The sequence below is a fragment of the Branchiostoma lanceolatum genome, chromosome 3, assembly GCF_035083965.1.
Source record: "Branchiostoma lanceolatum isolate klBraLanc5 chromosome 3, klBraLanc5.hap2, whole genome shotgun sequence".
NCBI classification, from domain to species: domain Eukaryota; kingdom Metazoa; phylum Chordata; class Leptocardii; order Amphioxiformes; family Branchiostomatidae; genus Branchiostoma; species Branchiostoma lanceolatum.
Window position 1 is genome coordinate 10,743,714 of NC_089724.1, and position 26,898 is coordinate 10,770,611.

Sequence of the window (26,898 nt, forward strand, 5' to 3'; positions counted from 1 at the left end):
CCCTATACGTATTCCCACTTCCTTCATGGTGAATATTTTTAGCATAAATAAGGGGGGCTTAGCACAATCATAAGGCCAGTTGTTAATAAGATATAAAGGCACATATAAGACCTTTCTTAGCCCCCCTGACATTCTTTTATCACGCCATGAATGTACATTGTATCACGAAAGTTCATAAAAAGAATGGCAGAGGAAGTGGAAAAATATAGCTTCTGGTTATGGACCAGAAGGAGAGGAAAGGCCTGGGGGAAGAAGGAGACAGCATAAGTGTAACAACGAAGAGGCTTAAGGAGCAGCAGTGAGGCTGAGGGCGTACCAGGGTACGTGGGGGATATAACCTCCTTTGAGGGACGAAACGTTTGAGGGGCCTCTGGCTGAAGATCACAGCTGACTCCTTGGTGCTGAAAAGCACGTCAAGTGGCACGAGCTACCTGGCAGGTGACAATCAAATCATCCTGTACTTCCAGTGAAAAGAAAATAGAGGATCATGTGGGGAATTTAGTAAAATACTGAATGCGTTTTGATGCGCACGGGACTAGTGGGTACTTATCATATATTGTAATAAGTATTCGTTTTTTACTTCGAAAAACTATCATCTATTGGTAAATAACTCCCCCCCCCCCGGAATTTAGGACTCCTTTAATCTTCTGACATTGTACAGGGCTTGAAAGCGTTGCTTGTTTTATCTCGCCTATAGAACAAAAATGATTTCTTTCAAATTCGGCTGGCATATTTCTATATGCTCATGCTAATTTTGTAACTGAGATCATATTTCGTTAATGAAAGTCTTTAACATATTTCATGTAAGCGTCCAGAAAGTGATACAACATGAAAGGTTGTTTTGCAGACTCCCATGGAAAATAATGTCTATGCACTACAAGTACTGTACATTGAAATCTATAGTTCTGGACTGAAAAGATAAATCGTAGGTTGTTTGTAAATATATGCAATCAAACGCACGTAAAGGCTATTGGACGAATGAAATATCGATAGACATTTTTTACTATTTTTTAAACTTTTTTTGGAAGGTTATCTGACGAATGAAAGGTTTTTAACTCGGCAGAAGACGACAAAAACACTTTCTGTCGGGTCCATTTTGCAGTTCTAACGTTTGTCGCTAGGATGAAATAAATCGTTTTGTTTGGCCAATATCTTCAAGCAGAAAAGCGGAACAGCAAATTTACTGACAGCACAGATAGATAAGCATATCAACTTACTTTTGTGAAAGTTTCATGGAAAAATATTATTTCCTTCTTGTTTTATAAAGGAAAACGCACTTTCGTTAGTTGCGGTAGGAAATCAAGCTAGAAAGTCCCCCCGGAAGATGGCAGGTGAAACGCAGCCTCGCTTTGCTCGAGACCGGAAAATCTTCAATTTCAAATCTCACCTAGAATACAACGGATTTCTTTGAAATTTGGATGACATATTCATGAAAGCTTACTTAGGCATTGTATGGATTCCAAAGCGATAAGTACAATTGGTTATGGAGTGATTAACAGTTGATATTTTGACCATAGATCATATATTCCTGTCACTAGTGCCAAATAAAACTTCGCATTTCTCCTGAAAAATTGAGTGCAAACACTCAGCAAGGTAGTGCTAATACCACTGAAATGTCCTTGACAGAGTTATATTGATGATATGTCTATTGCACGATGTAGATCCCTAACGCTACATCATTTTTCTAATATGCCGCACTTTTTAGATTGGGAATTTTGACCGTGCCCCAAAATGACGATAGATTAATGGCCTATATCTTCAAGCAGAAAAGCGGAACAGCAAAACTACTGACAGCACAGATAGATAAGCATATCAACTTACTTTTGCCAAAGTTTCATGGAAAAATATCCTTTCCTTCTTGTTTTATAAAGGAAAACGCACTTCGGTGAGTTGCGGTAAAAAATCAATCTAGAGAAGTCCCCCCGGAAGATAGCAGGTGGAACGCGGCCTAGCTTTGCGCGAGACTGGAACATTTGGGTTTCATATCTCACTTAGAATACAACGGATTTCTTTGAAATTTGGATGACGTATTAATAAAAGCTTACTTAGACATTGTATGGATTCCCAACGGATGAACGCAATTGGTTATGTAGTTACTAGCAGTTAAATTTCCGATAATAAATCAAACATTTCTAGCAGAAATAACAAATAAAACACATTTCTCCTGTAGGATTTCATATCTCGCCTTGAACAAAATCTACTTCTTTGGTTCAGGGCGGCCCCTACCTTATGTTTATATCATTAAAATGTACATTTCTGTGACCGGCATGTCTGGACAGACTCAATGACACCTTTGTTGGGCAAATTCGTTAACGTCTTCGAAATTCACAAAAATCTGATTTTTCATTTAGGGGGGCCCCCCTAGAGTTTATTTCATTAAAATGTACATTTCTGTGACCGGCATGTCTGGACAGACTCAATGACATCTTTGTTGGGCAAATTCGTTAACGTCTTCGAAATTCACAAAAATCTAATTTTTCATTTAGGGGGGCCCCCCTTGAGTTTATTTCATTAAAATGTACATTTCTGTGACCGGCATGTCTGGACGGACTCAATGACACCTTTGTTGGGCAAATTCGTTAACGTCTTCGAAATTCACAAAAATCTAATTTTTCATTCAGGGGGCCCCCCTAGAGTTTATTTCATTAAAATGTACATTTCTGTGACCGGCATGTCTGGACAGACTCAATGACATCTTTGTTGGGCAAATTCGTTAACATCTTCGAAATTCACAAAAATCTGATTTTTCATTTAGGGGGGCCCCCCTAGAGTTTATTTCATTAAAATGTACATTTCTGTGACCGGCATGTCTGGACAGACTCAATGACATCTTTGTTGGGCAAATTCGTTAACGTCTTCGAAATTCACAAAAATCTAATTTTTCATTTAGGGGGGCCCCCCTAGAGTTTATTTCATTAAAATGTACATTTCTGTGACCGGCATGTCTGGACAGACTCAATGACACCTTTGTTGGGCAAATTCGTTAACGTCTTCGAAATTCACAAAAATCTAATTTTTCATTCAGGGGGCCCCCCTAGAGTTTATTTCATTAAAATGTACATTTCTGTGACCGGCATGTCTGGACAGACTCAATGACACCTTTGTTGGGCAAATTCGTTAACGTCTTCGAAATTCACAAAAATCTGATTTTTCATTCAAGGGGCCCCCCTTGAGTTTATTTCATTAAAATGTACATTTCTGTGACCGGCATGTCTGGACAGACTCAATGACATCTTTGTTGGGCAAATTCATTAACGTCTTCGAAATTCACAAAAATCTGATTTTTCATTCAAGGGGCCCCCCTTGAGTTTATTTCATTAAAATGTACATTTCTGTGACCGGCATGTCTGGACAGACTCAATGACACCTTTGTTGGGCAAATTCGTTAACGTCTTCGAAATTCACAAAAATCTGATTTTTCATTCAAGGGGCCCCCCTTGAGTTTATTTCATTAAAATGTACATTTCTGTGACCGGCATGTCTAGACAGACTCAATGACACCTTTGTTGGGCAAATTCATTAACGTCTTCGAAATTCACAAAAATCTGATTTTTCATTCAGGGGGCCCCCCTTGAGTTTATTTCATTCAAATGTACATTTCTGTGACCGGCATGTCTAGACAGACTCAATGACACCTTTGTTGGGTACACAGTAACATGGTTGATATATAAAACTATGCACAATGCACACACAAGACATTAGAAAAGACGATGGAAACAAGATAGCAAATGGGTGCAGCTTTAATGACAAATGCATTGTGGTATATGTAACATAATATATCATGGAGATACATTCTTGGAAGAAGAGTACCTAAAGTATATGTATTTGATGTAGTACCTGCAGAATATTCAATAGGCAATATTACTTGTACCTGGTCTCCAGACTCCAGAGCCATGCAAACATTACTTGTGCCCTCACATGGTCTCCATATCAGTATATTCTACCAGTGCTGCATGGAGCCTTACCTAGTGCCTCAGTAGCATGGTATATTTCCTGGTCATGTGTCCTATATGCTGTAGGAGGCACACCAGCATTACATAATCTTCTGTACAGTAGTAAGAGAAAATTAAGATTAAGCCTCTGCTTACCCATGTACACAACTGGTGTGCTATATCTAAACCGGTATAGTACATTACCGATGCTCTTAGAGCCATACCAACATTACCTGTTAGGTGTTGTTGAGTCCCAAGAGCCACACCAATATAAGCTGGAAGTTGCCTTACCTATTCCCCAGATCTAAGAACCATGCAAATCTTACCTGGGATACATCAGCCAGTCTTTAGAACCTAGAGTCAAACAAATAGCTAAAAAACTGTCCTTGACAGTAACTGTTTACTAGCCATTTAATAGAAAAATCATGTTAGATACACACTCATGACTCAAATATCTATTGTATATACATAAAATTCACATGACCTTAAATTCTACATGTAAAAACTAAAATGTTTTAAAAGTTTAAGACTACTGGTAGCATTTTTGGCTATATTGTCAGAACCAAGGGATAGAAGTACCCAACCTTCTGGGACATTTTTATATAAAATGTCACACTATATGCATGTCTATTATCAAAGACTATAAAGTCAAAATGGGTAGGGTTGTCAAAATCAACAAATAATTGACCATCTGTTGGGCATGTTGTTACTTTCAAAACAAGTATCCAATATGGGTCCAGACCAGCTCTTAAAGTTCAGTTTTACAGCGTATATAGTTCTCTATTCACAGGGTGTATGTATACATGTGGGGAAGTGTTTGTCCATTGAAAGTTCTTGGAGGGGGTGACATTTTCTTTAAAAAGATGCCAGAATTAAACTTTGCCCATCAGGAGGCCATATATATTAGCAAGGAGGTTAAATATACACCTTGATATTAGCTATATGTCACAGTAGAGATTGCAATCCAGGACAATTGGCGACTGTCCTAGGACAGATTACGATCGGAGTCTGTCCTAGAACCTACAATTACACTACCGGCAGTAAAGATAGCGATCACAATCTGTCCTGATAACAAACAGTGATTCTACTTGGAGAAATTCTGATAACCATTAGATCATGCTTTGGAAAATATAATTAATCATTGCACAACATTTCAATCAGTTTTAGCACACTACCTACATTCACAATTACTATTCTAGGTGAATAAGTTCATATTTCATAACGGATACATTCCATGTATGTTTACTGACAAAGAAATTTCTCATCAAGTTATGAAAAGGTTAATAATCGGTGAAAGATATCAATTGGAAGGTGATCAAACAAAGCAAATTTTGAGGTCTCAAGATGTTACTCAGTGTCTCACCTTTTCAGTACATTTTACTAGTCATATACCAAATCTATTCTCCACACAAATATAGACTATTCCAAAATCACCCCATTGCAAAAATGTACTATTCCCAATCACAACATGTGCAAACTTCAAGGGGTATGTACAGGAGGGATAGACTCCGATGAGTTTGAATCAGAGTTTGTCCTAGGGCAGATTTAATTGCCGATTGTCCTAGTACAGATCTCGGTAACAATCTGTCGTTAGTAGAATCACTGATTGTCCTGAATCGCAATCTCTACTATGACATCTACTCCTACAAATATGGTTACTGTCTTTTCTATAGAGTATCTCTACAGGGGCTGGCTGTAGATTCTGGCCAGCTGGATATGATATTGCCCCCATATTGGGTATGCTGCCCACCAGTTTCTGTAGAATATATACTCCACTACTGTATAAAGTGGTGCGATGACCTAATGGTAGAGTGTTCACCTTGCACACAGTAGGTGTTGAGTACAATCACCGGCCGTACATACTGCTTTTTCAGCTTAGCACTCAGCAAATGGGTATGGAAGTTAAACGCACAACATCACTACCAGCGGACTAGTCCCCGCTGCAGAGACTTGCACAAAGTTGTGTGGCCCAAGGACTGCGAATCGGAGATGGGCGCACCATAGGCTCCAAGAGGCGTGGGAGGACTGTAACTTTACTGTAACTAACTGTAAAGCTTGAATTCGATGGGGGAGGGGGGCAGTAGTTATAGCCGACAATAGGTACTGCCTGTAAGTTATCAAATATATAAACTGTACATACTACAATTGCTGCAGTTGGAATTACAGGCTGTAGCTAATTGCCCTTCTGAGAACAAGGTCAACATTTCAAGTTGACCAGCCTTTCAGCCGCAAATATCATCTTACAACATAATAATTATAATGTTAACTAGTGGTACATGTAGTTCCGTAACTGTTGGTACAATTGTCTTCATAGGGGCCTACAATCCACTTCACCTCCCAGTAGCTACCTCCCAGCCTAGCTGTGGGGATTGTTTTTAGCCTGTAGCATTTTGCATACGACCACTGTTATAGAGCAGCTACTCTGAAGACAATGGATATTCACACAGGGGCACTGGACAAAAATCCAGTGAAGTGTACTGTATGCAGAAATATTAGCGGTGGTTTTATGCTTGTGGTTTTTGCAGTGGCTGCTTCACTGCGACCGTTTTTGTCTTCTGCTGACCTACCCCTTGTCTTAGTGGTACATGTATGTTACTAGTATTATACATTGTACAGATGTTTTTGAGGCACCTGTTAACAAGGCACAAATAGAACACAGACCCGATCTTCGAACATTGAATACAGATTTATTAAGAATATCAAGCCAAGTTAAAGGCTTAATTTACAGTACTATTCCTTGACAGCTTTTTTGTGTGGAAAAAAGTCACTTTTTAACAATGATCACACAAGCACTGCCAAAAGCAACTGGTCTGTCCATCTGTAGCATCCTTGTCTTGTTATGGTTTCCGACTGGCTGTCTGTAAAGGCGCCAATACTAGTGTTTTTGTTACTTTACAGTATCTATATGCGACTACATACAAGTATACTGAGTAGCGCCATCGCGAAATCAAAACCCCCGCTAACACTCCATTTTCAACCTACCACAAAATTAAATCACCGCAAACTTAAGTCCATTTACAGTACTATTTCTGATCTGCCTGTGATTCTACATGTGACGTCTAGTTGCAGCAGTTGTCCGTTGATGTACTTCCCAGGCCTCTTGGGATATCTCTTTCCAATGAAGCTGCAAGACAGAACAAATGTAACTTGTAAGTTACAACTAGATAGCAGTAGATACATAAATCGAATTGCAAGGTACTGGACTATGACAACAGGCGTGAATACATGTACATGTACAGATACATTGTTAAATAAATGTACTAGAATAGCAAACAGACTAATAAATGAAGGAGACTCTGCACATAAACTTCCCATGATCAGAAATGATCCCCAAATTATGCTGTCGCAGTGCACTTCGAATGAACCTCCAAAATCTTGAGCATCATGAGTAAAACATCAGGGCAGGCCCCCAGGGACACGAATGGGTCCAATATTTTCAAAATTGGAAAGAATTCAAGAATGCAGTCAGAAGCTCTATCATGTAATTCATGTAAACTGATCATGTACATATGTAAGTTAGTACTTAGTTAGTTAGTACAAGTGTACCATGAGTAGTGCAGTTACACATGGAATGCTATAAAACTATTTGAGTGCACCCACATTTAAAATTAGTGCACAGCGATATGGGGAGCACAAAAGTGCACGTGCATCCAGCACTAAGTATTTCGAGCCCTGGTGTGTGTGTGTGTTTGTGTGTGTGTGTGTGTGTGTGTGTGTGTGTGTTTGTACAATGTATATAGCTGACAGGCAGTACTAGTATAGCCTACTACCTACCTACCTACCTACCTACCTACCTACCTACCTACCTACCTACCTACCTACCTACCTACCTAGTCCCTTGACCTCTGGGTCGTTGGGGGGACAAGGTAGCAGTAAAGATGGAGATCTGTCTACTATAGTCACAGGGAAGAATACAATTTATGAGCTATTCCAAGATCAGGGTATGCCAATAGCTTGCTGCGTCATTATAGCATTCTTACTATGGTGAATGTGAACAGGGCAACAGTTTATCTACAACTTAGTACAAGCATAAGGTGTTGTCTGTACCCCCAGCCCCCATGCATGGAGGCCCCATTGATGTGATACTATAATAGCTACATATCATATACATTTCATTCAAAGCAAGGTTATAGGCAGCCTATACTGTAATTGGTTTCTTTTACTTTTACTGTAACTTTATGTTCACTATTTCAACGGTTATCTCTCTATGTACAGTGAACTTATCATCACCGTGTGTAATCGTTTATGATTCCTTCACACATCCTGTCTGTAAAACACTTGCCACGGTCACCACCGTGAAGTTAAAGTTCAGTGAAAATATCTATTTTCCTTACCCTGAAATATTTTGCTACCATGAAGTTGATTGAATATAAAGTGAATTAATATTACAGTAACCTCCTTGTTCAAAGTAAATTCATCCACATTTGAATGTACAGTACATGTACATCATCAAAGTGCTGCCCCTTCCTTTTAAAAGAGAAGCTTTTTAATCATTAATGATCACCATTGTCAAGTTCAGCAACATACATCAATGGGTGATTGATTGAATTTTATCACAAACCTGTCAAAAGTGTCATAACATTCCCCTAAGGCTGAACAACTTTCTTGTTTCGTATCTGATATGGAATAAATGATATCCAGAATTTTCCATAGTTGTTGCTTTTAGTTTTACTTCCAATTTCCTATTGAGGCCTTCCTAACGTAGGCTGTAACTTGAAATTGCCGACAGATTCCTTGCCAAATACTACTGCAACATTTGCGGAAAAAGGCAGGCTAGCCTGCCTGGCCAGGCTACCCTGCCAGACTACCCTTTCTGGACCTTAAGGCTCTGCATGGGGATTTTGCGCATAGTAGAATTTTCAAAAGGAAAAACTGGGTCAATAAAATATAGCAATCCCAGCTGAGGGTGAATTGGACAGAAGGCATCAGCGTATGAACTATGATATTGCTGTTGGGTGGGGGGTGGGGGGGGGGGGATGTGGTGCTGAAGGAAAAGCCGTTTGAAACAAATTCCAAGTATACAATAGAATATACCGGTCAACAAATATTAAGATTGAAGGGGAGGACCTTTGTTTACCAAAACAACAAATTCAAAACAAATGGCTTTGTGCATTTCTCTGTGGGTTAGCATGTGTGATTGTGTTTTCACAATGTATACATAGTGTTGTTTGTGCTGTTATTTTCTTTCATTGCTCTCTCATCCCATTTTTCTGCAATTATAAATATATAATATTAATAAGCCCATTCACCGTTGCGACTACGCATGTGCAGTGTCAAAGGTGAAGGCCCCTGGCTTGTAAACAGTACTCCTATCAACGTTGTCTAGATTTGCATAACAACGTCCAGACGGGTTTTGTTTACGTCTCATGGGACTTCACCTTTGACATTGCGCATGTGTAGTCGCAACCGTGAATTGGCTTATTGACACATTTTTCCTCTAGGAAATTCCATTACAGGCCAAGCCCCTATGCATACCCCTGGGGGCCCAGAAAGGGTAACATACTAAGCCTGGTAGGGTAGCCTGGCCAGCCTTTTCCGCGAACCCTGGATACTGTGTCGATTCGACTAGTCTTCTGTGTCTGTTAGTGTTACTTTACGTACTCCAGTTAGAATATTACAAACCGACCTTTTGTGTTTTTGATACATGTATGATCTGGATGAACGTGGCCAAATTATGAATGAGGCCAGTAACAACAGCAGTGGGCTAAAAAGAACCATACTATTTTTACTCGCGGTGATGTGTGCACCCCCCTCCCCCTTTAACACGCGCCGGGCATAGCTCGAGCTAGTTGCAAATTAACGAGGATCTGTGCCTATTCAATATAAAAATAATCGGTATAAATGAACCAAAGTTGCTCACCTCACCATGGAACAGGCAGAGTTTTGCTGCTGGACGACCTACGGCGATCGATCCGGACGGTCGGCGGGCCTGAAAACACAATATCCCGGCCACTTCCCGGTAGCCTCCCGGCCACCGTTCTGTACCCTCGTGAGGTCACGTTCCCAAATATCGCGAGGCTTCTCCTACAGTCCACTATCTATGGCCTCGGTGACCCATCTCTCCCGGCCTGTCCTTACCGTTAACGCTGTATCTCAAGAGCCAGGAGACGTCTCCTGGTCCACTTATAACTGGCTAACGGTGGTCACCGTTAACCACTTACAACTGTAAACGGTACTTGTAACGGGTGGTTAAATACATGAGAATAACAACTTTGACCAAACAAGGCATACCGTATTTCCTGAGGGCAGATAGATCTTCAGGTAATATTTGAAAATCTAAACAGTCTAAAAGTGGTTTACTTACTGTTTATGCGCATGATTCAAAATTAACGGAAACACATATGCTAAAAACATTTTGAACCAAAGAAAAGAGAAAAACTCATGGCTTCATCCAATGTTCACGGGTATCTGACAGTGTCTTCTGAGTCCTGACCTATGTACCAATATTCAAATGTTTGACATTGTTTACTGTCTATATCACTTCTTTCGAATCGTGTCGCAATTTATCTGATTGCCTTTGAAATATATACAGACGTTGTAAACAAGTAAACATAAGCGAAAATTTCCTATCACGAGCTTGATATGATTGTTGAACTTCTAAAAAGTTAAAACAGCAACTGATATACGCATGTCTGTCTTCTGCTAAGATGGAAATCTTAGCATTATTTCCCAGTCCTTATTCTGCCTGAATCCCTTCTATTTTGGGCTTATTTTGGCAAGTTTGCGTTTTTGTCTGTCTTCACGGAAACGTCTACTCCTATGGGTAGGTAGATACGTGTATTTCAATTCATTTTCTGTCCCGTAGCTAACTTTAAAAAAAATGGTTGTAGAGCAAGAGAAGTAGAGCGAGGAGGGGGGGTATATCCATCGACGACGTTTTGGCCGGTGCATCAGCCGCTGTCACACGCACAGGAGAAGAACTGAAATCACATCTTGCGCGCGAAACAGAGGCGAATGCCACCGACCAACTGCGCATGTGTACCGGCACCACCCCAGCTCGACATGGCGCGCCAGTGGAATCCGTAGCACGTCGGCCGGAAGCCAGCGGCACAATGGCGGGGGGAGGGGGGTGGTCCGGGCGAACATTCTAACAGGTCCTTCGGATATATTCTGCCCAACTTAACATAACAGTGAAGATTTCTAGCTAGGTTTCTTTTTTCTACTTCTTGTCAAGTTTTGGCACGAGAGGGAAATTATCACTACGTCTTGATGACGAAACTTTTTTGATACAGTATTTCGTTTAATGTACACGTGTGCATGAATGGTCATGCATGGCGCCATTGAAGGTGGTTAGATCGTGAATCAGTTATACTGTGTGGCTTTCCTTTTTTTGCCAAATGTTACTGATTTTCAGTCATTGAAATTGTTTCACCTAGATCAACACGTTCATAAGATCGACAAAGCTTGTTCAGTAAAAAGTTTGTAACGGCAAATTTTACATAGAAAGCGTCTTCACTCGATCAGTCTTCCATGTTGTTCATTACAATTTTTTACATTACAAGTTCACATCATGCTTAGTCAATATCAGCATTTTGCGGTAAAAATATTACCTTTTTATGGGGGACACATGTATCAACATGTACTGTTAACAGATTAGAACCAAAATCATGGGTCATTCGTCCACAAAATGTTAGAATTTAAAGAAAATGGTGAAACTTTGCGAGATTAGAGTCTACGCCTTTCCAAACATTCTGACAGAATCGTTTCAAATTTTCGAAACAAAATGTGATGTCTGTTGCATCCATAATTACTGGACTGTGTTACTATTCAGTCCGCCATGATTTAGAGACATAGAAGCTTGTAAGATAGTAGTGCTCGCTAGTAGCAATCGGGATCGAGTTTGGATACCACACCCAGAGGGATAGAACAAAATCACCAGTGTGCTCGAGCTCACAATTATGTTACTGAATTTATCCTTTGACTGGATTTCTAGCACAAGATACAATTCTTTCAAACATAGCTTTTGCTTTCGTCTTATTGAGTGCAGTAGCTGCCACGCTCATATATCACTAAACGAGAATATAGCCGAAACAAATGTATTTCACTTTCATCTAAAAAGATGCACACGAATTCTCCAAGGCCACGACTTTTCATAAACCCCTTTGGAACACCCCTATAGTCTTCAAATTCGGTGCATATTAAAAACATATGTCGCTGTAGACACATTCTTTATAGACTTCTTTTATGTTACTATCCTAGCCTGCCGAAATCTTATTATCCTATTGTAAAACTCTGTTTTGTGTCTTCCTCACTGGCCTTCCTTAAGGCATGCTTAACTTACTTACAAGAATTCTTAAATCTCGTAGACCATGCAGCAAATAACCATCTGCAAATAGGCCATGAATCAAGAAACACTGTTAGATAACGTAGGATTCATTCCCGGCTTCTTTTTTTTTTGGAAAGGAATCATATGACTATAAAAAAGAAGGATAGCGCAAGGGGACAAAAATCCAAGATGGCGCCCATTGCTCATGACAGGTGGTGGAATAACCAACCATTTGTTCGTCCTCGTTTGCATAGAAGCTAGACGTTCCGAGTTCAATTCGCATTTACGTCGTCTGTTGATTGCCAACTTCTAGACAATACATATAGAACGTTCCTACTATGACAAAAGCAGTCATTTAGAACTCTTTCACCTGGCAGGGCATACATCGCAAGCTATGCAAAAAGGTGTACTGAATATGCCAGTCACTTACCTGCTTCACTTGATTAGTAGGCCTCTTTTTCATGACTTTTTCTTGCATTTCTCTCTCAGAGATATACATTAAGAATACAATGGGTACAGTGAATTTTTTTGGGTTAGTGTTGGACTGATATTTCGTTTTATTTCGTTTCTTATATATTAAGCAACATGTTCCCTTAGAGAAAATGGCGGGACTACATCCGATTTAGAACCATTAGAGTCTGATAATGATCAAGATTTCTACCAGACATACAGTAGTTTCGTCTGTAGTTACATAGAATTAGCTCTTGTGGCTTACTTGTTCATCAAAATGTAGAATTTGATGAGCAAAAACGCCTTGATATGGACTCAACATTAGCAATGCACGTAAATCTTAAAAAAATAGACAAAAGGTTCTCCGATATTCCCCGTCAAATTCTGTGTACAGTATGGCGCTCCTTTTGCCGATGGCACATGCCCCAACCACGTGGGCTTAACTGCGCTCACATTTGCACATTGCACAATTATGAACACCCAGACAAAGAATCACCACTTTACGCCCGAATATTTGCTAGAGTTCTAGCTACAAAGCGAAGAAAAAGAGTGAAAAATTTACCCGCCAAGTGCCCCTCTGTTGGCCCAAGACGCAAGAGGCCGCCGTTTCTGTCAGGTGTCGGATTACCAAGATGGATGACTTTAGCCTTGACCCCACCACGTGGGACCTCTGCCCCGGAATTCTACGCCGAAAATTGCAGCTTTTCGCTCGAGTTTTTACCTTGGTAAAGACACTCCTTCCCTTCCATATAGCTGCGCCATTTTGTGTCCCAGTGTCTCGAAACTAGGCCACGATAACCCCGATTGACTCCCACTCGCGTATGATATGTTCCTTACTCTTGTAGGGGGGGAATCGCCACACTTCCCTTGCACACGTCAAGAATAGACTGCAGTATTAATTAGACGTCCCCTAACAAATGCAGGATCAACCATAGTGGAGAAATTCTGGCGAAAATCGCGAAGCCAGCGGACGGAAAAAAAACCTTCCACCACTGTCACCAGAACTGGGGCACGCTATCCTCGCACGACCCGAGGCGTCCCTGAATCTAGTTCACGGACCTGTCGAAGGCGGTTCCACGCGATTCCCGCCAAAGTCTCGGTACCTACCCGTCCTGGGCCGCTCTCCTCGTGGTTTTACAAGCTTCTCGGAGAGACAAAGGGGGTCGTGGTGGTGACCCAACGGGCCTCGCGCCTGAAACGGCACACGTTCAGCACGTCATGCACGTCCCGATCTGAGAATTATGGGTAAATTGTGAGGCGCGTCAGATCAAGTTCAACCTGCGCATCAGAACGAGGCTAATCGGTCAACCGATTAGTACGTCACAGGCCTCTGACGTCATGGCATGTGACTGGACGCTTCGACTTCCATACTTAAATAAACTACTAGTATGCTTGTCAGTCACGCATTCGATTTGGAGGCACAATATTGATACTATTTTGCATGATATAAGCAAACACTACAACTCGCTTAATTAAGACGCGAAGTTTTTCCCCTCAAATAATTAGAAATGGGTATTTCAAAAAAACTAGCCCCTGGTCAATTCTTACGCCAATTAATTTTGCCTTGAAATGGAGGCATTTACATGTAAAGCCATTGTGTTCGGTGAAACTTAGGTCTTTTATTCAAATGGAGGCTCCACGTTTATTAAAATGATAACCCACACACAGAGAGAGATAACAAAATAAACCGACGACTGTCTTTGGAAAAGTTAAGTATTTACCGGTAAAGTGACTCTATTCACTATCGATGTAAGAGGGTTAACAGACAGTGCGGTCATGAAACATCGTGGATCTGTTAAGCTTGGTAGTTTTTTTTCCAAAAGATTAGTTAAGAGAAGCCTGAGAAAATGGAGAGGAGAATGTATAAAACAAAATCTTTATAAACTATAATGAAGAAACATGAATCATGATTAACTTAATTATACAAGAGAAACGTCATTCAGGGCTGGATTAATAGTCAGAAAAGGATACGTAAGGCACTAGTATAGAAGTTTCCGACATCCCATATGAGCCGCAACAGAAACTTTGCCCTCCAGTAACCCCGCCTACGTGTAGCAGTCACGTGATCTTTTTTGGCGGGAATTTCGACGCGGGAAAAATGCCTGGGGAGGGGGGCAGTTTTCTTTGTTTGGTACACCGGTACACATACTAGTATTTGTTAGTATTTGAGAAGTATTGGTCGATCTATGGGAGACTTGTAGCTTCAAGACGAAACTGAAAATAGGTCTCTATCGTCTCTGTAAGAATAGGACGATCTGATGTTCACAGACGTGACTGAAAACGTTATTTTCCTGCTCGTCTTTTAGTAGCCTTTTTAACGCTAGGTTAACGTTTACCTTCCGCTTCGTTTGTTTGGATTGAACCCGATCTGCTGTCCAAAGAAAGGCAGCTGGCAGCCTTACTTGTAGCAATGGGGGGCTCGAAGGTATGTTGTAATACTGTTCAAATTGTACTCAGATTAAACTGCGTTTGGCCTTATTAACCAGTGTTGGATTGTGATTTTTTTTAAACGATATTATCAGCAAGCTACCTGAGCAGGTAACAAAGCCCGGTTAGCTCAGTCGGTAGAGCATGGGACTCTTAATCCCAGGGTCGTGGGTTCGAGCCCCACATTGGGCGAAAATTATTTTGAAATTATTTTTCTTCCCTATCAACCTTTTAAGTGCAGTGCGTCAGAACAAGGTTTCAAATGCCAACACGTTGAATATTGCATCAATCCTTGAAATAGCCATTCAAGTTGGGCACCCCTGGGGACTGTTCATGCCGAACCAATAATGAATAAATAGATGAATAAAAAAATTAATAAAAAAAGAAGCAGATACTAATGATGTAAACTGTGTGCAACGAAAGCAGTAAAAGATGAAAAATATTTTATTAGTAAAAAATTAAATACATTTTATCTGCGAATGTTAACGTTCCACATTCGAAGCCGAAAGAAACAGATTATTCCTGAAAGTATCCGAAATCTCTACTGAAGCTTTTCTAGATTGAGAAATCCACAGAATTGACGAAACTCATATTCCTTCTGAAATCATCCAACCCACCAATCATCGAAAACGTGGAATTTCTATTTTCCACTGCTTTCAAAGAAACTTATTATTATTTACCAATGGGTTCAAATTTAATGAACACACACATTGTCGGGCAGTGGCATTAGACACATCATCCTATACACAGTGGTCCGAATGACCATAGCATGTTCTGTTGTCGTAGTGTTGATGTAACAAAACAATCATATCGAAAACACGAAGTACACCACAGATTTATGCCGCCATTTATGAAATAGAAATTGCTGTGTGTGTATTTGTACTGGAGCATTTTCAAAGACGAACATGCCCCTTCATCTATTTTCTCATTACATGCATTCTAGTTCTATGAAATACCGCCTGTCGTTAAGTCCTTATTGCTAGATGATTGGCGCAAATTGAGTGAGGAGATGTGAAACGATAGCAGACAACATTGGATTAATAATCCCATATATAATCATCAATAACCTCAATCAACATCTGAAGCATTCATATAAGCTAACTTCTTACTGCAAAATAAATTAATTTAACAGAGAGTAAGGTAGTATGGAATTATTTTCTGATTGATACCATTTGATACAGTTATTCTAAGTTTGATTGGTCTGCAAGGTTTCTTTGGCTGATTTTCTATTGAAAATAAGTCAATTAGATTTCAGTTTTTGTTCTGCCGAATTGCGATTGAATTGAATTCTTATCGTACATAGTAATCTTAGGTTATTTGGCTTTAACGTTTTGAACGGTTTGCCTATTAATAAGCCACCCAGCAGTTCGCCCGCCGTAGATTTCTCGACAATATATATATGATTCACCCATGAGAGAGGCAGTAGGGTGTCTTCTGTAAAGCAATAACTCATGATGATTGATTTAATTCTCACCAATAAGCCGCCAGACATGTCGATTAGTTCAATATTCAATAATGAACCACTTTGCTGTCAAACATTTTCACACCGAGCGTTTGGACAGTACAGTAACTACTTGCGAACTGGTCAGGTACTGCAGTGTTCTGTCTGGTGTTACATACTACATGACCCTACATACGTAAGGGAAAGACTACACTAGCTGATATCATGGTCATTCATGGAGGATGCGTGTGCTGAAAGCATTGAATGTGCACGTGACTTGACATCTCACTTCTGCATGCATGTAAGCCCCCATTCGTGTTCTATAGCCCTTCATCAACGGAAAATAAATATTTTCATCCATTGAAACATAAAATGAAGATACACGTACGTATATCCGTCTATCTTTTTTTGGCATCATAGGGGATTATGATATATTTTGCTAATCTATTGTTGATTTTATATGAAGGTTCATTTCATGTACATTCTTACAAATTATTCTGTCATTTACTTTCATCCTTTCAGCGCAGTACATTATTTTGTTATTTCAACAATTTGGGCATAGTGCACCCCAACATGTAAGAAATGGACCCCAACAGTAACTCTTATGTCGAATGTGTGTTGAAATGATGCAATTTTATCACGATATGTCCCTCCGTCATTCCGTATTTCTTCGATCCTGTAAACTGTTTTTATTATTTTCTATACAGTGCATGTTTCATATACCCGTCATTCCCACAATCCCTCTTATTGTTACCATACCTCCTTTTCTTTGCTTTTTCGTGTTCAGATGAGCAGCTCAGATGTTAATCGACAGATGCTTCTACGTGGTCCACCACTCAATTGGTCTATCACTAGTGAAGGAGATTGCTAGTAGCTGTCCTTTTGTATCTAAACATCCAATACTCTCTATAATTGCATTACTGTAAAGATGACACTCGGAGTAAATTGTCTCCCGTGCATGATACGTCACGATACGTTAATGTCCCGGATGAGAGAGAAGAGTCTTTTCCATATTTTCGTCTTTTATTTATTCTTTGACTCTTTACCTAACGTTATATCTTAGCTGAGGTGTTTGACTGGTGTGAAGGCACCTCGGCGTATTTTCAAGCTAGAATATTGTACAGTTATAAGTAATTATGATATTATTACACAGTATATACGTGTACGTTTTTAGGTCCGACTTTTGCAGGTTCAAACAATCATCATGGTGTATATGACGTCACACGCAAACATCCTATAGTCTCAACTGATATATACTGACTACGGTTGAGTTGTATAAAGCAAGTAGGTGGCCGATCCACTTTTTTTCCAATCCTGCTACATTTCTGAGGCAATAATGTTGACAGGGATCGTTCGCAGTTACCAAGTCTACAAGGAAGTTTCTAGATCTGAGCAAGTTGTAAGTTCTGGAAAAGCATGGCTTTCTTAACAAGCAGTTTGGACGTAACTCTCCTGGCCTTGCTACTAAGTGAAACAAGCATCAATTTCTACATAGCTTGTACTGTTGGTAGAAGTAAGAGAAAAAGAGAGCTTGTTTATATGTCCTCCCAAGGTTTCAAGCTGGACGCCCTAGGATATCGTAAAGAATGAAACTTCAATATTGAGAAGTCTTCAAAGTACCATTTTGTGTGTGTTTCGAATTCACCAACATATTGTGATTTGAAGCGTTTCCAGTCTAGACTTTTTCGGTTTTATGCCAGTAACAGTACGTAAATAACGATAACATTAATTTGAGTTGGAAATGTAACTTTGGCATATGGCTTACAGTTTTGTCCTGTTTACAACCGCGTTTGTGTCGACATAATCAGATTTACTCAAGCCGAGTTCTGGTGTTGTAGACACCCATTGATGTTCTGAGGCAAGTAAGAACATGCATGTCGTATGGCAGTGCGATTATATGTTCTATTGCTGCTGTTGATTGAAAATGGAGACAGCCGATAGTTACACCTTTCCAAAACATGTTCTAGTTTTCTGGATCAGTCCCATTGCTGGCGACTCCTTTGTTGAAATTTTTTTTCTTGCTCCCTCGTCTTAATATTACGCTTTCCATCCTATTCAAATGCCTGGTGTATAGAAAAGCTGCAGCTAGTAAAGATGTCAGTACAAGGACAGAAATGGTGGTCGACTTTGATGCAGTTCCCTTTAGTTTTTAATAATTAACCAGGTAAAGCTCATTTTTTTCCATGAATCATACACCAGATTTTGCTTCTTTTGTGATATTTCTTGCGTTTTTTTTTAAATCTCACAATTGCGACTCTCTTCAAATTCTGTACCTTCTTTTTTAAGGAGATGAAACAGTTGTTAGTAGACAATCACGTGTAGTTTGTGACATTTGCTGCGGATTTAGTAAGGAAATTAAATTCTGCAGAGCGGACGTACTTCTGATATTGCCCAACTCCCGGACGTAACCCCGCTGGATTATGATCGGGGCGGCGGTTTTTGTGCCTGAAGCGCAGGTCCCAGACGTATCAAATCGTAATCACCAGTTGGTTAATTTTCCTGCTTTTCATTTGCTGGGCTGGGGAAGCCGATTATACTCATATTGGTGTTGTGTAAACAACCGCCACACATTGAAACTGATATCGACGAGGTGGGTACGTTCAGTGCAGTTTAGTATACATCACACTGTGTATGTGTGTGTGACTTTGTTTGTGTGTGTGTGTGTGTGTGTGTGTGTGTGTGTGTGTGTGTGTGTGTGTGAGTGAGTCTCTCTCTCTCTCTCTCTCTCTCTCTCTCTCTCTCTCTCTCTCTCTCTCTCTCTCTCTCTCTATGTGTGTGTGTGTGTGCGTGTGTGTGTGTTAGGTATGTATGAAAAGTTGAGTGACTATAGTTACATGTGCCATGTTTGGATAAAATTCTTTTGATACAAATGATATCTTTCCCAAACGTCAAGTTATACACGGCAGAACATACCATACCTCGTACAGGGCTCTAAACTCCACGTTACTCCATGTAAGATGAGTATGTATTATTCACGCCATCTCTCTCAAATTTTGATCCATATGTAAATTTAATCAAAGAAAGGCGCTTGATATGTTTGTTTACTTTTGATACCAACCAAACTCCATTCTCACCCTTTCCTTCCTACACTGTACCTGTCTTAGTTTGAACATATTTTCCCATCTTGAGGGGAAAACTGAGTCTTTTTTACGCGATTCCACTCTTACTTTAAGCAGTAGGAAGTAGCTGATATTGCCCAACACAATTTTCCCTCTACATTTCTCAGCATATCATAAGGTGAAAAAGGACTGTCTATCAGTTTTCTGATGCAATGTAGTTTACAACGTGAGTCCCAGGTGTACATGTACCTGTTCATGTAAGATGGTATTAGATGTCTACAACCAACTTCTTTAGTATAATAACTGATTTGATACATCTGGTTGTAGAAAATTAGTTTCTATTCAGTATTTTTCTTTTTCATTTCGACAGAAATAAGTCGGAGATTTCAATAAACTACTTCTTTCAGTCTTCCCGCAAACCAATTACACCACCCAGTTCTCAGGGATGCCTGAAATGTACTTCTCTTTGATAAAAGGTAGACATAACGTGTTATGATTACACTTAAAATTCCTTGCTAAATAGTCGGGTAAGATGTATATAGCAAACATAGGTGTGCATTAATTTGTCACAAACAAATATTGTATGTTTTCTGCCATAATTACAGCCAGTCTTTGTCGCTTTTATTAAGTTTTATTTTCTAAAAGAAAGCAACTGAAGAGAAGGTTTTCTTTGTGGATTGAAACGGTCGGCAACTTCTGACATTTTTCCTACCGAGGGTTAAGCCAGCAAGCTAGCAACTCCAATGGATCTTTACAAATCAAATTGTCGTCTAGTTTCAACATAATTGGGGCCAATTCTTGCGGTCATACCATGTTTTGTTCTACGCGCGTATTAGCCACACACGAACATAACGATGTCAGCGGCTAGTATCGCCTCGTCTGGCCCTTGGAGTCTGCTTACACCACCGGAGAGAGCGAACGATTTCTTCGGGGCAGGGTTTACCCACTGCCGAGGAAATTCATGCCCAGCTACGTTGAGAAGTGATGGTGTTACTGAACACACCCCAGTACAAACGCACACAGGCACATGGATAAAAGTTATGTTTGAACAAATTTGCAAGTTCTGCACGTGAACGATCTATCCCTTCCCATCTTAAAACAGCCCAAATCTTGATGCCATTTCCTCAAAGATGATTCATTGATATTTTCTACGGCTTGCGGTTCAATGATAGAATTGGCCAGGGCGTTAATTAAAAGCATGTATATTTATCACATCGAACATTTATTGATTCTTCATAAGATCAAGGTCATAAGGTAGAATATACGTTCGTGATTGTTTATCGACACAATAAGGAGGCGTCATAAGACACGCATTCACTCACAGTAAACCGTACACATACTGACTGATGATATACATTTAGTATACGTATAATTTTCAAAGTTACAAGTTTAAATGATACAATCAATATTCCTTCCTATTTTCTACAGGTGCCAAAAAAGGGGGAATTTTTTAGACAGTGATATATACAACAGGCAATGATAATTGGCAACTGGATATCTGAAAATTACTACTAAGCACTCGTTAATCATTGTAAACAGCGATAGCAGTGTCCTCTTTTTCCTCTTATCAAGTGGTATCATATGTACGTTTTGGTAACGCTACCCCCTCCAAAATGTTGAGCAAATAGTCACTTTCGATTCCTTGAGATGTACGTTTAAATAAATGTAATGTTGCCAATTTTTTAATAAAAAGGTTAGGAGGTCTATATATCAACAATAAACAACAGAGAATTAAGAAAATAATACTCTCGATCCGTCCATGACCAATTGCAAGTTTTCTTCATGTAAACATAATGAGGAAATTATGTTTGAAACGTACAGTTAACAACAAAATGTTCTGGCGTTTACTGATTTCCCCGGTGGAGAATGCATGATGATATAAGTCACCAAGTATCCGGGCTCAATTCGAATGTTGATATCAGACAATCGGGGAAATTGAGAGAACTGTTCTGATCGCAAGCTCGACGAACACGGAGAAAATATGCCCTGCCTCACTTGCATGCTCGTTTTATTTTTCATTTTTATGTGAAGGAAATAATGGCAGGTGCCAAATATCTTGAAGACAAAAGAAGGCCAAAAGTTGTAGAAGTTACAAAACCTATCACTGAATCACAGCACAAAATACATGTAGAAATGTCGGCTCTTTTTTCGTTGCTATTCATTACTTTCAGTCCTCTTTTTCTTCCTTTTCTGACTCAGCCGGTGATGTTTCTTGTGCATGTGCTGGGCATGTACTTGTAACGTTCTCGGCAGCTGCAGGTTTTTTTGGGAAGGCCATGAATGGTGCCCCGTAGCCCACTGCTTTGGGGATGTTTAGGAGCAGAGGATTGCCTTGGGTTGGGAAGAGGTGTGGGTACAGACCGAGCAGGGGGTAGGGGGGTAAATGCCCGAGGGGGTCGAACCGTGAGAAGGGTCCGTAGTGGAGACGCTCTCGGGAGCCGTCGGGGAACTCCACGTCGCCCATGTCGTGCAGGTGCTTCTCACGCTTCCGCCATTTTGCTCGGCGGTTCTGGAACCAGACCTGTGGTATGACGGAAAACATATCATCGGACATTGTTCATCTAGAGTACAGTCATTAGGTACGACTCTGAGTGAAAATCAGAGTCACATATACTTTCGTCTTCCCAACACCAACCCACATACTAAATATCATCATGATCCATCCAGAGGTTCTTGAGTTATGCTGACCACAAAATCCGAAAACACAGACAGACAGACAGACAGACAGAGACACAAACAGACACGCAGACACGCCAAAAACAATATCTCCATTCTTCATGGAGATAATGAGGCTGTTGCAGTGCTCCAGGAACCTACTTGATCACGGGACCCCCATTTTCAGGGACATGGAACATGTGTTTAGAACTTAAGTATTGGAAGTAAAACATGGAAGTATTTTCACAAGAGACGCCTAGCTAGACATGCAGGATTTTCTTTTTATTGTAAGAAAATATAATTATCTTTAAAAACAACAACAATAACAACAATCTGATGCAAGGCAGGGAGCAGAATGAAGCCATACCTGTCTAGTGGCTCAAGGGTGTTATTTTCTGGTGAGTTGTTGAGGGACTACCCTAAAGATTTATAAATAAACATGGCGGGCCATCATCGTTTTCGCGACCCCTACCCATCTGCCAATAAAGTAGGGACCCATGATGCATCCACAGCTTCTCAACCTATGCAGGCAGCAGGCACACACAGCTGACAAGCGGTACCGAAAACATAACCTTCTTGGCGAAGGTAATAAATATATAACAACATTTAGCCTAACCTGCACACGTGACTCGGGCAGGTTCACCCTCATGGCCAGTTCTTCGCGCATGAATATGTCAGGGTAGTGCGTCTGGCGAAAGGCTCTCTCCAACTCTTGCAGTTGTCTGGTGGAGAAAGTAGTCCGGTTCCTTTTCGGCTTCTCACTGGTCGCAGGTTTGCTTGATTTCTTATCGTCTTCACTCATTTCTTTTCCTAGAAACAAAGGAAACATATTTGTAGTAATACTAGTAAATAAACATGAAGTCTCCGGGTGGCAGGTGCTCAAGACGAACGAACAAAATATTAAAAGATTATCAGCTGTGTATGATCCTTAGATAATTTCATATTAAGGGTTTGGCCGTGAAGTTTGTTGTGTACGCAAAATGATATCAATGCCAAAGTGAGCCCAAATGACAAATAGAATTAAGATCATTCTTTTTTAAGCTTAACAGAGGGTCTATGTTCTATAAATCTGTGTACACCATTCAATGCTACGAAAGCATACAATTACATCATATCATGCTTTGACCACGCTGAGATACTCTTGTACTAAATGATTCGATTTATGCTACTCAAATCTGCATGATGCTAGCGAAGAAAGATAAAAATAAATAAGTAATCTTTCCGTTGCATTACGAGAACACTTCGAACATACATGCAGCAAACAATGCTAAAAAAATGATACAGGAATATCCAAACGGGAGACAACAAGAAAGATAACGCTACATCCACAACCAGCATAGCACCTGTTAGGTTTTACTGTGGTTCGTACGAAATTCCTAAGTTGTCAGACAGGGAGAAATGTGCGGGGGAGGGTCCGTGTGTGAATAGCCTTCAGCGTTTGACATTCTCCAATCAGGTCTACTTCCCACGTTTGTGTTTGCGATATTTCATAGTACAAATCAGTATTTCATCAGGGATCCAAATTTTAGTGTTATATATTAATATAACACGGTATGATGAATAAGAAGTCATGAAGGTGCAAAATTTGAAAGAAATTATGATAACAGAAGGGTTGATTATTAGAATATGCAAATACTCGGTGATATCTGTGCGGTTCTATATCCACACAAGTGCTTGAGCTACAATATGCAACATTTTTCATAAGTTGCAAAGTAGTAAAGAAATAAAAGTCTCCTGATATTCCTACTAGCTTTTTACTTCGATTCAGACGGAGAAAAATATACTCTCGGCCGCGCGTGAAAATAACCAACATTTTCGTTCTCGCACATAACTCCGAATTATAAAGACTGAAATTTGGATCAAATTTAGCAACCAATACATAATATTCTCCCTACCACGTCCACGTACAAACAACGCATAACATTTGCTATATATACATACAAGCAGCGGCAAGTGTTGTACAAAAAGAACAATTAATAAACAGGTTTTTTCTCATATATAAGCTCTATATGAATGTATGAAACACCCCATGATCACCCATTCTGTTGAGATTTTAGAATGGAAAACATTATGACTCATGAGGAAGGCCCTACGCTGCCCTGTTAGCAGATATTATAGTATCTCAGCCCTATAGCATCAGAAAATTGGTCATTAAATTAATAAATTGAGTCTCATATGGCCTCTGCTTCGCGAAACAAGCACATTAGGTTACGTACAATGTTCTGTGTCGTGCCTTTCCAGAACCAGTCAGAATCTGTTCCCGCTGTTAGTTTCGCATTAAGTTGAATAGCCAAGATTCGGCGAGCGATGCACTTGGAGAACCGCAAAGGAACGCAACGCATCCATGGCCACTAATTTTTCCATTAACCTTTCCCATTTAAGACTTTATGCGATAAAAATGCTCCAAATATCCCATATTGAAAAAAATAACAACGCGTAACGTCGAGAAAAACCAACCGCGCACTCTGCTAGTATAGACTACATGTAGGGTTATCAATTGAATATGATAGTAAGAATTATGGCGACAGAGATATTCAGTTTGTTGCCAGGTACGGCATATGTCATCACCCATTAGGTCGCTTTTTCGTGGATGAAATGACACATGATATAAAATACTAAAATACAATATGTTGTTTTTTAAAATTTCTATGTACTAATCCATGGAAGGATATAACATCTCAGACAACATCCACTGGTTGATATCCACACAAATAAAGCATTTGTTTTAAAATATATATTACAGATCTTCATCATGATTCAACAAAATGGGGTTACAGTAAGTCTAGAGCAGTCTCATCTCCGCTGCGCTGGGGGCTGAAAAAAATAGCAGAAATTGTCAGGGGAGCTCCTTTAGTACTCTCCAAGCAGAGGTGCCCCGGCTTGTTCGGCACGTCGTTTTAGGCGTTTCTATCGGACTTTCTAATTATAATGTTGTCTTTTTGTCCGCCAGCTAAACGGACAAAGAGAAAACTTGACAAAATAGAAAGCCCGAAAAAAACCTAAGAAGACGTCAAAACGAAGTCGGAGAGTACGCCTATGAGGGGCTTGGTCCTTCAGTGGGGCACGAATATCCCCCTTTATCAGGCGAACTCCGATGGCAAATAGTTCAGGCTATTTTGTCCATTTCTCCTACTTTTCAGTCACCGAAAGAGTCTGATGGCGACACGGTTTTAGTAAAGGAGAGGGAAGGGATGAAAACAAAAACTACGAAAAGCGCGTGCATTGGTGCAAGAAAGTTTTGTTGTCATCTCTCATACCTGTGTCCTTCCGCGTGTCTTCCCGCTGACTTCCATGACTCCCGGCCCCGTCTCTCGTCATGTCCGCCGACGACTGAGCTTCTATCCCCAGAAGACTTCGGATGGAGAATTTATGCCGAAAATTTGCCAGTGCGTCCTCGTCGGCAGTAGTCTCCGCGTTGCCGTCACCACAGTCCTCTGGCATCTCTTCGGCGATGGGTGAGTCTTGCTCCCGAGGGACTTCGTCGCCCTCTCCGCTGTCGCGTCCGGCGGTCTCAGGGTCGCACGGGCTGCCGGTCACCTCTGACATACTGATGCTTGTGTGTGGCTAATAGGTGGGTAGAACAACAAGCGATAAGCCCGCAAGAATTGGCTACAAATTACGGGGAAACTGGACGACAATTCGATTTGTGAAGGTTGCTAGCACTACGGCTTAACCTTCGGAAGGGGGAGGAATTTCAAAAGTTGCCGAATGCCGTAAATACGAATGCGTAAATAATCGAACTAAGCTGCTTTCTTTGGCAAATTAAGAAATGAGAGAGGATCCGTTCTCCCGCGCAGTGACGTGGAAAACGAGGCAATAATTCGACACTTTACCTCACACAGTGAAGTCGAGTAAACGAAGCTTTTGTTAGGAATGAAATGAAATAAACAGATCTACTGGCTTTCTTTTATTAAATCTACATATAGGGTACTCCATGATTATTCATGGTATGTAAGGGATAATAAGACGTCATATCTACTTTGTACCGACCGGAATGGAATCTAAGGCACTTTTGAATGGGCAGGTGTTGTAATTGTTTTGTTTGGAAAACTGGAAAACATTCGTTTCTTCTTCTTGTGCCGTGCAGATACACGTTATCCCGACATTTGTGACACATGAAAATTAAAAATAATTGGGATTCATGGGATGTGTAAACGGCGGTGTGCGGCCAAATCTTACACTGTTGCCTTTTACAAAGCGTGAAACTTGCCAATTTTCGGTTGTGTGCTTGATCAGACGAACGTCTGCTATTATAACAAACCTGACTCAGTACGTAGTCCAAGTCATTGAAAAACAAGAATGGACGAGGCGAAAAATACATTTGCTTTAGGTTAACGATTCTGCCAACGTTAACACCGTGATGTGCTATACAGGTGACGCCTCGGCATCGGTTTCAAAGTGTGGTGGTTGTTTGCACAACGCTAATATGTGGATTATCCGCTTTCCCCAGCCAAGCAAATGAAAAGCAGGAAAATTAACCAACTGGTGATTACGATTTGATACGTCTGGGACCTGCGCTTCGGGCACAAAAACCGCCGCCCCGATCATAATCCAGCGGGGTTACGTCCGGGAGTTGGGCAATATCAGAAGTACGTCCGCTCTGCAGAATTTAATTTCCTTGCTAAATCCGCAGCAAATGTCACAAACTACACGTGATTGTCTGGTAAC

General features: G+C 40.4%; 1 protein-coding gene, 1 long non-coding RNA gene and 1 other non-coding gene across 3 annotated transcripts; 1 reads left to right on the forward strand and 2 right to left on the reverse strand.

Moving 5' to 3' along the window:
• Positions 1-6,599: 6,599 nt before the first annotated feature.
• LOC136430189 (uncharacterized) lies at positions 6,600-10,129 on the reverse strand. Its single transcript, XR_010754863.1, has 2 exons — positions 9,793-10,129; positions 6,600-7,056 (listed from the first exon to the last, which is right to left on the reverse strand). It is a non-coding gene; the product is annotated as an uncharacterized lncRNA (long non-coding RNA).
• A 5,065-nt stretch (positions 10,130-15,194) lies between these two features.
• Trnak-cuu (transfer RNA lysine (anticodon CUU)) lies at positions 15,195-15,267 on the forward strand. Its single transcript has one exon. It is a non-coding gene; the product is annotated as a tRNA-Lys (tRNA).
• Positions 15,268-20,777: 5,510 nt separating this feature from the next.
• LOC136429273 (retinal homeobox protein Rx1-like) lies at positions 20,778-26,165 on the reverse strand. The gene is made up of 3 exons (XM_066419134.1): positions 25,488-26,165; positions 22,847-23,040; positions 20,778-22,096 (listed from the first exon to the last, which is right to left on the reverse strand). Exons 1-3 carry the CDS (start codon positions 25,774-25,776, stop codon positions 21,743-21,745), a joined length of 837 nt encoding a protein of 278 aa, XP_066275231.1. The 5' UTR covers positions 25,777-26,165; the 3' UTR covers positions 20,778-21,742.
• Between the last annotated feature and the right edge of the window lie 733 nt (positions 26,166-26,898).

Excerpts from the sequence above, each read along its gene's own strand:
- LOC136429273 (XM_066419134.1), bottom strand. The coding sequence starts at position 25,776 with ATGTCAGAGGTGACCGGCAGCCCGTGCGACCCTGAGACCGCCGGACGC. Across the intron at positions 23,041-25,487 it reads AGACACGCGGAAGGACACAG|GAAAAGAAATGAGTGAAGAC; the intron begins GTATGAGAGATG and ends CTTTGTTTCTAG. Across the intron at positions 22,097-22,846 it reads TGCCCGAGTCACGTGTGCAG|GTCTGGTTCCAGAACCGCCG; the intron begins GTTAGGCTAAAT and ends GTCATACCACAG.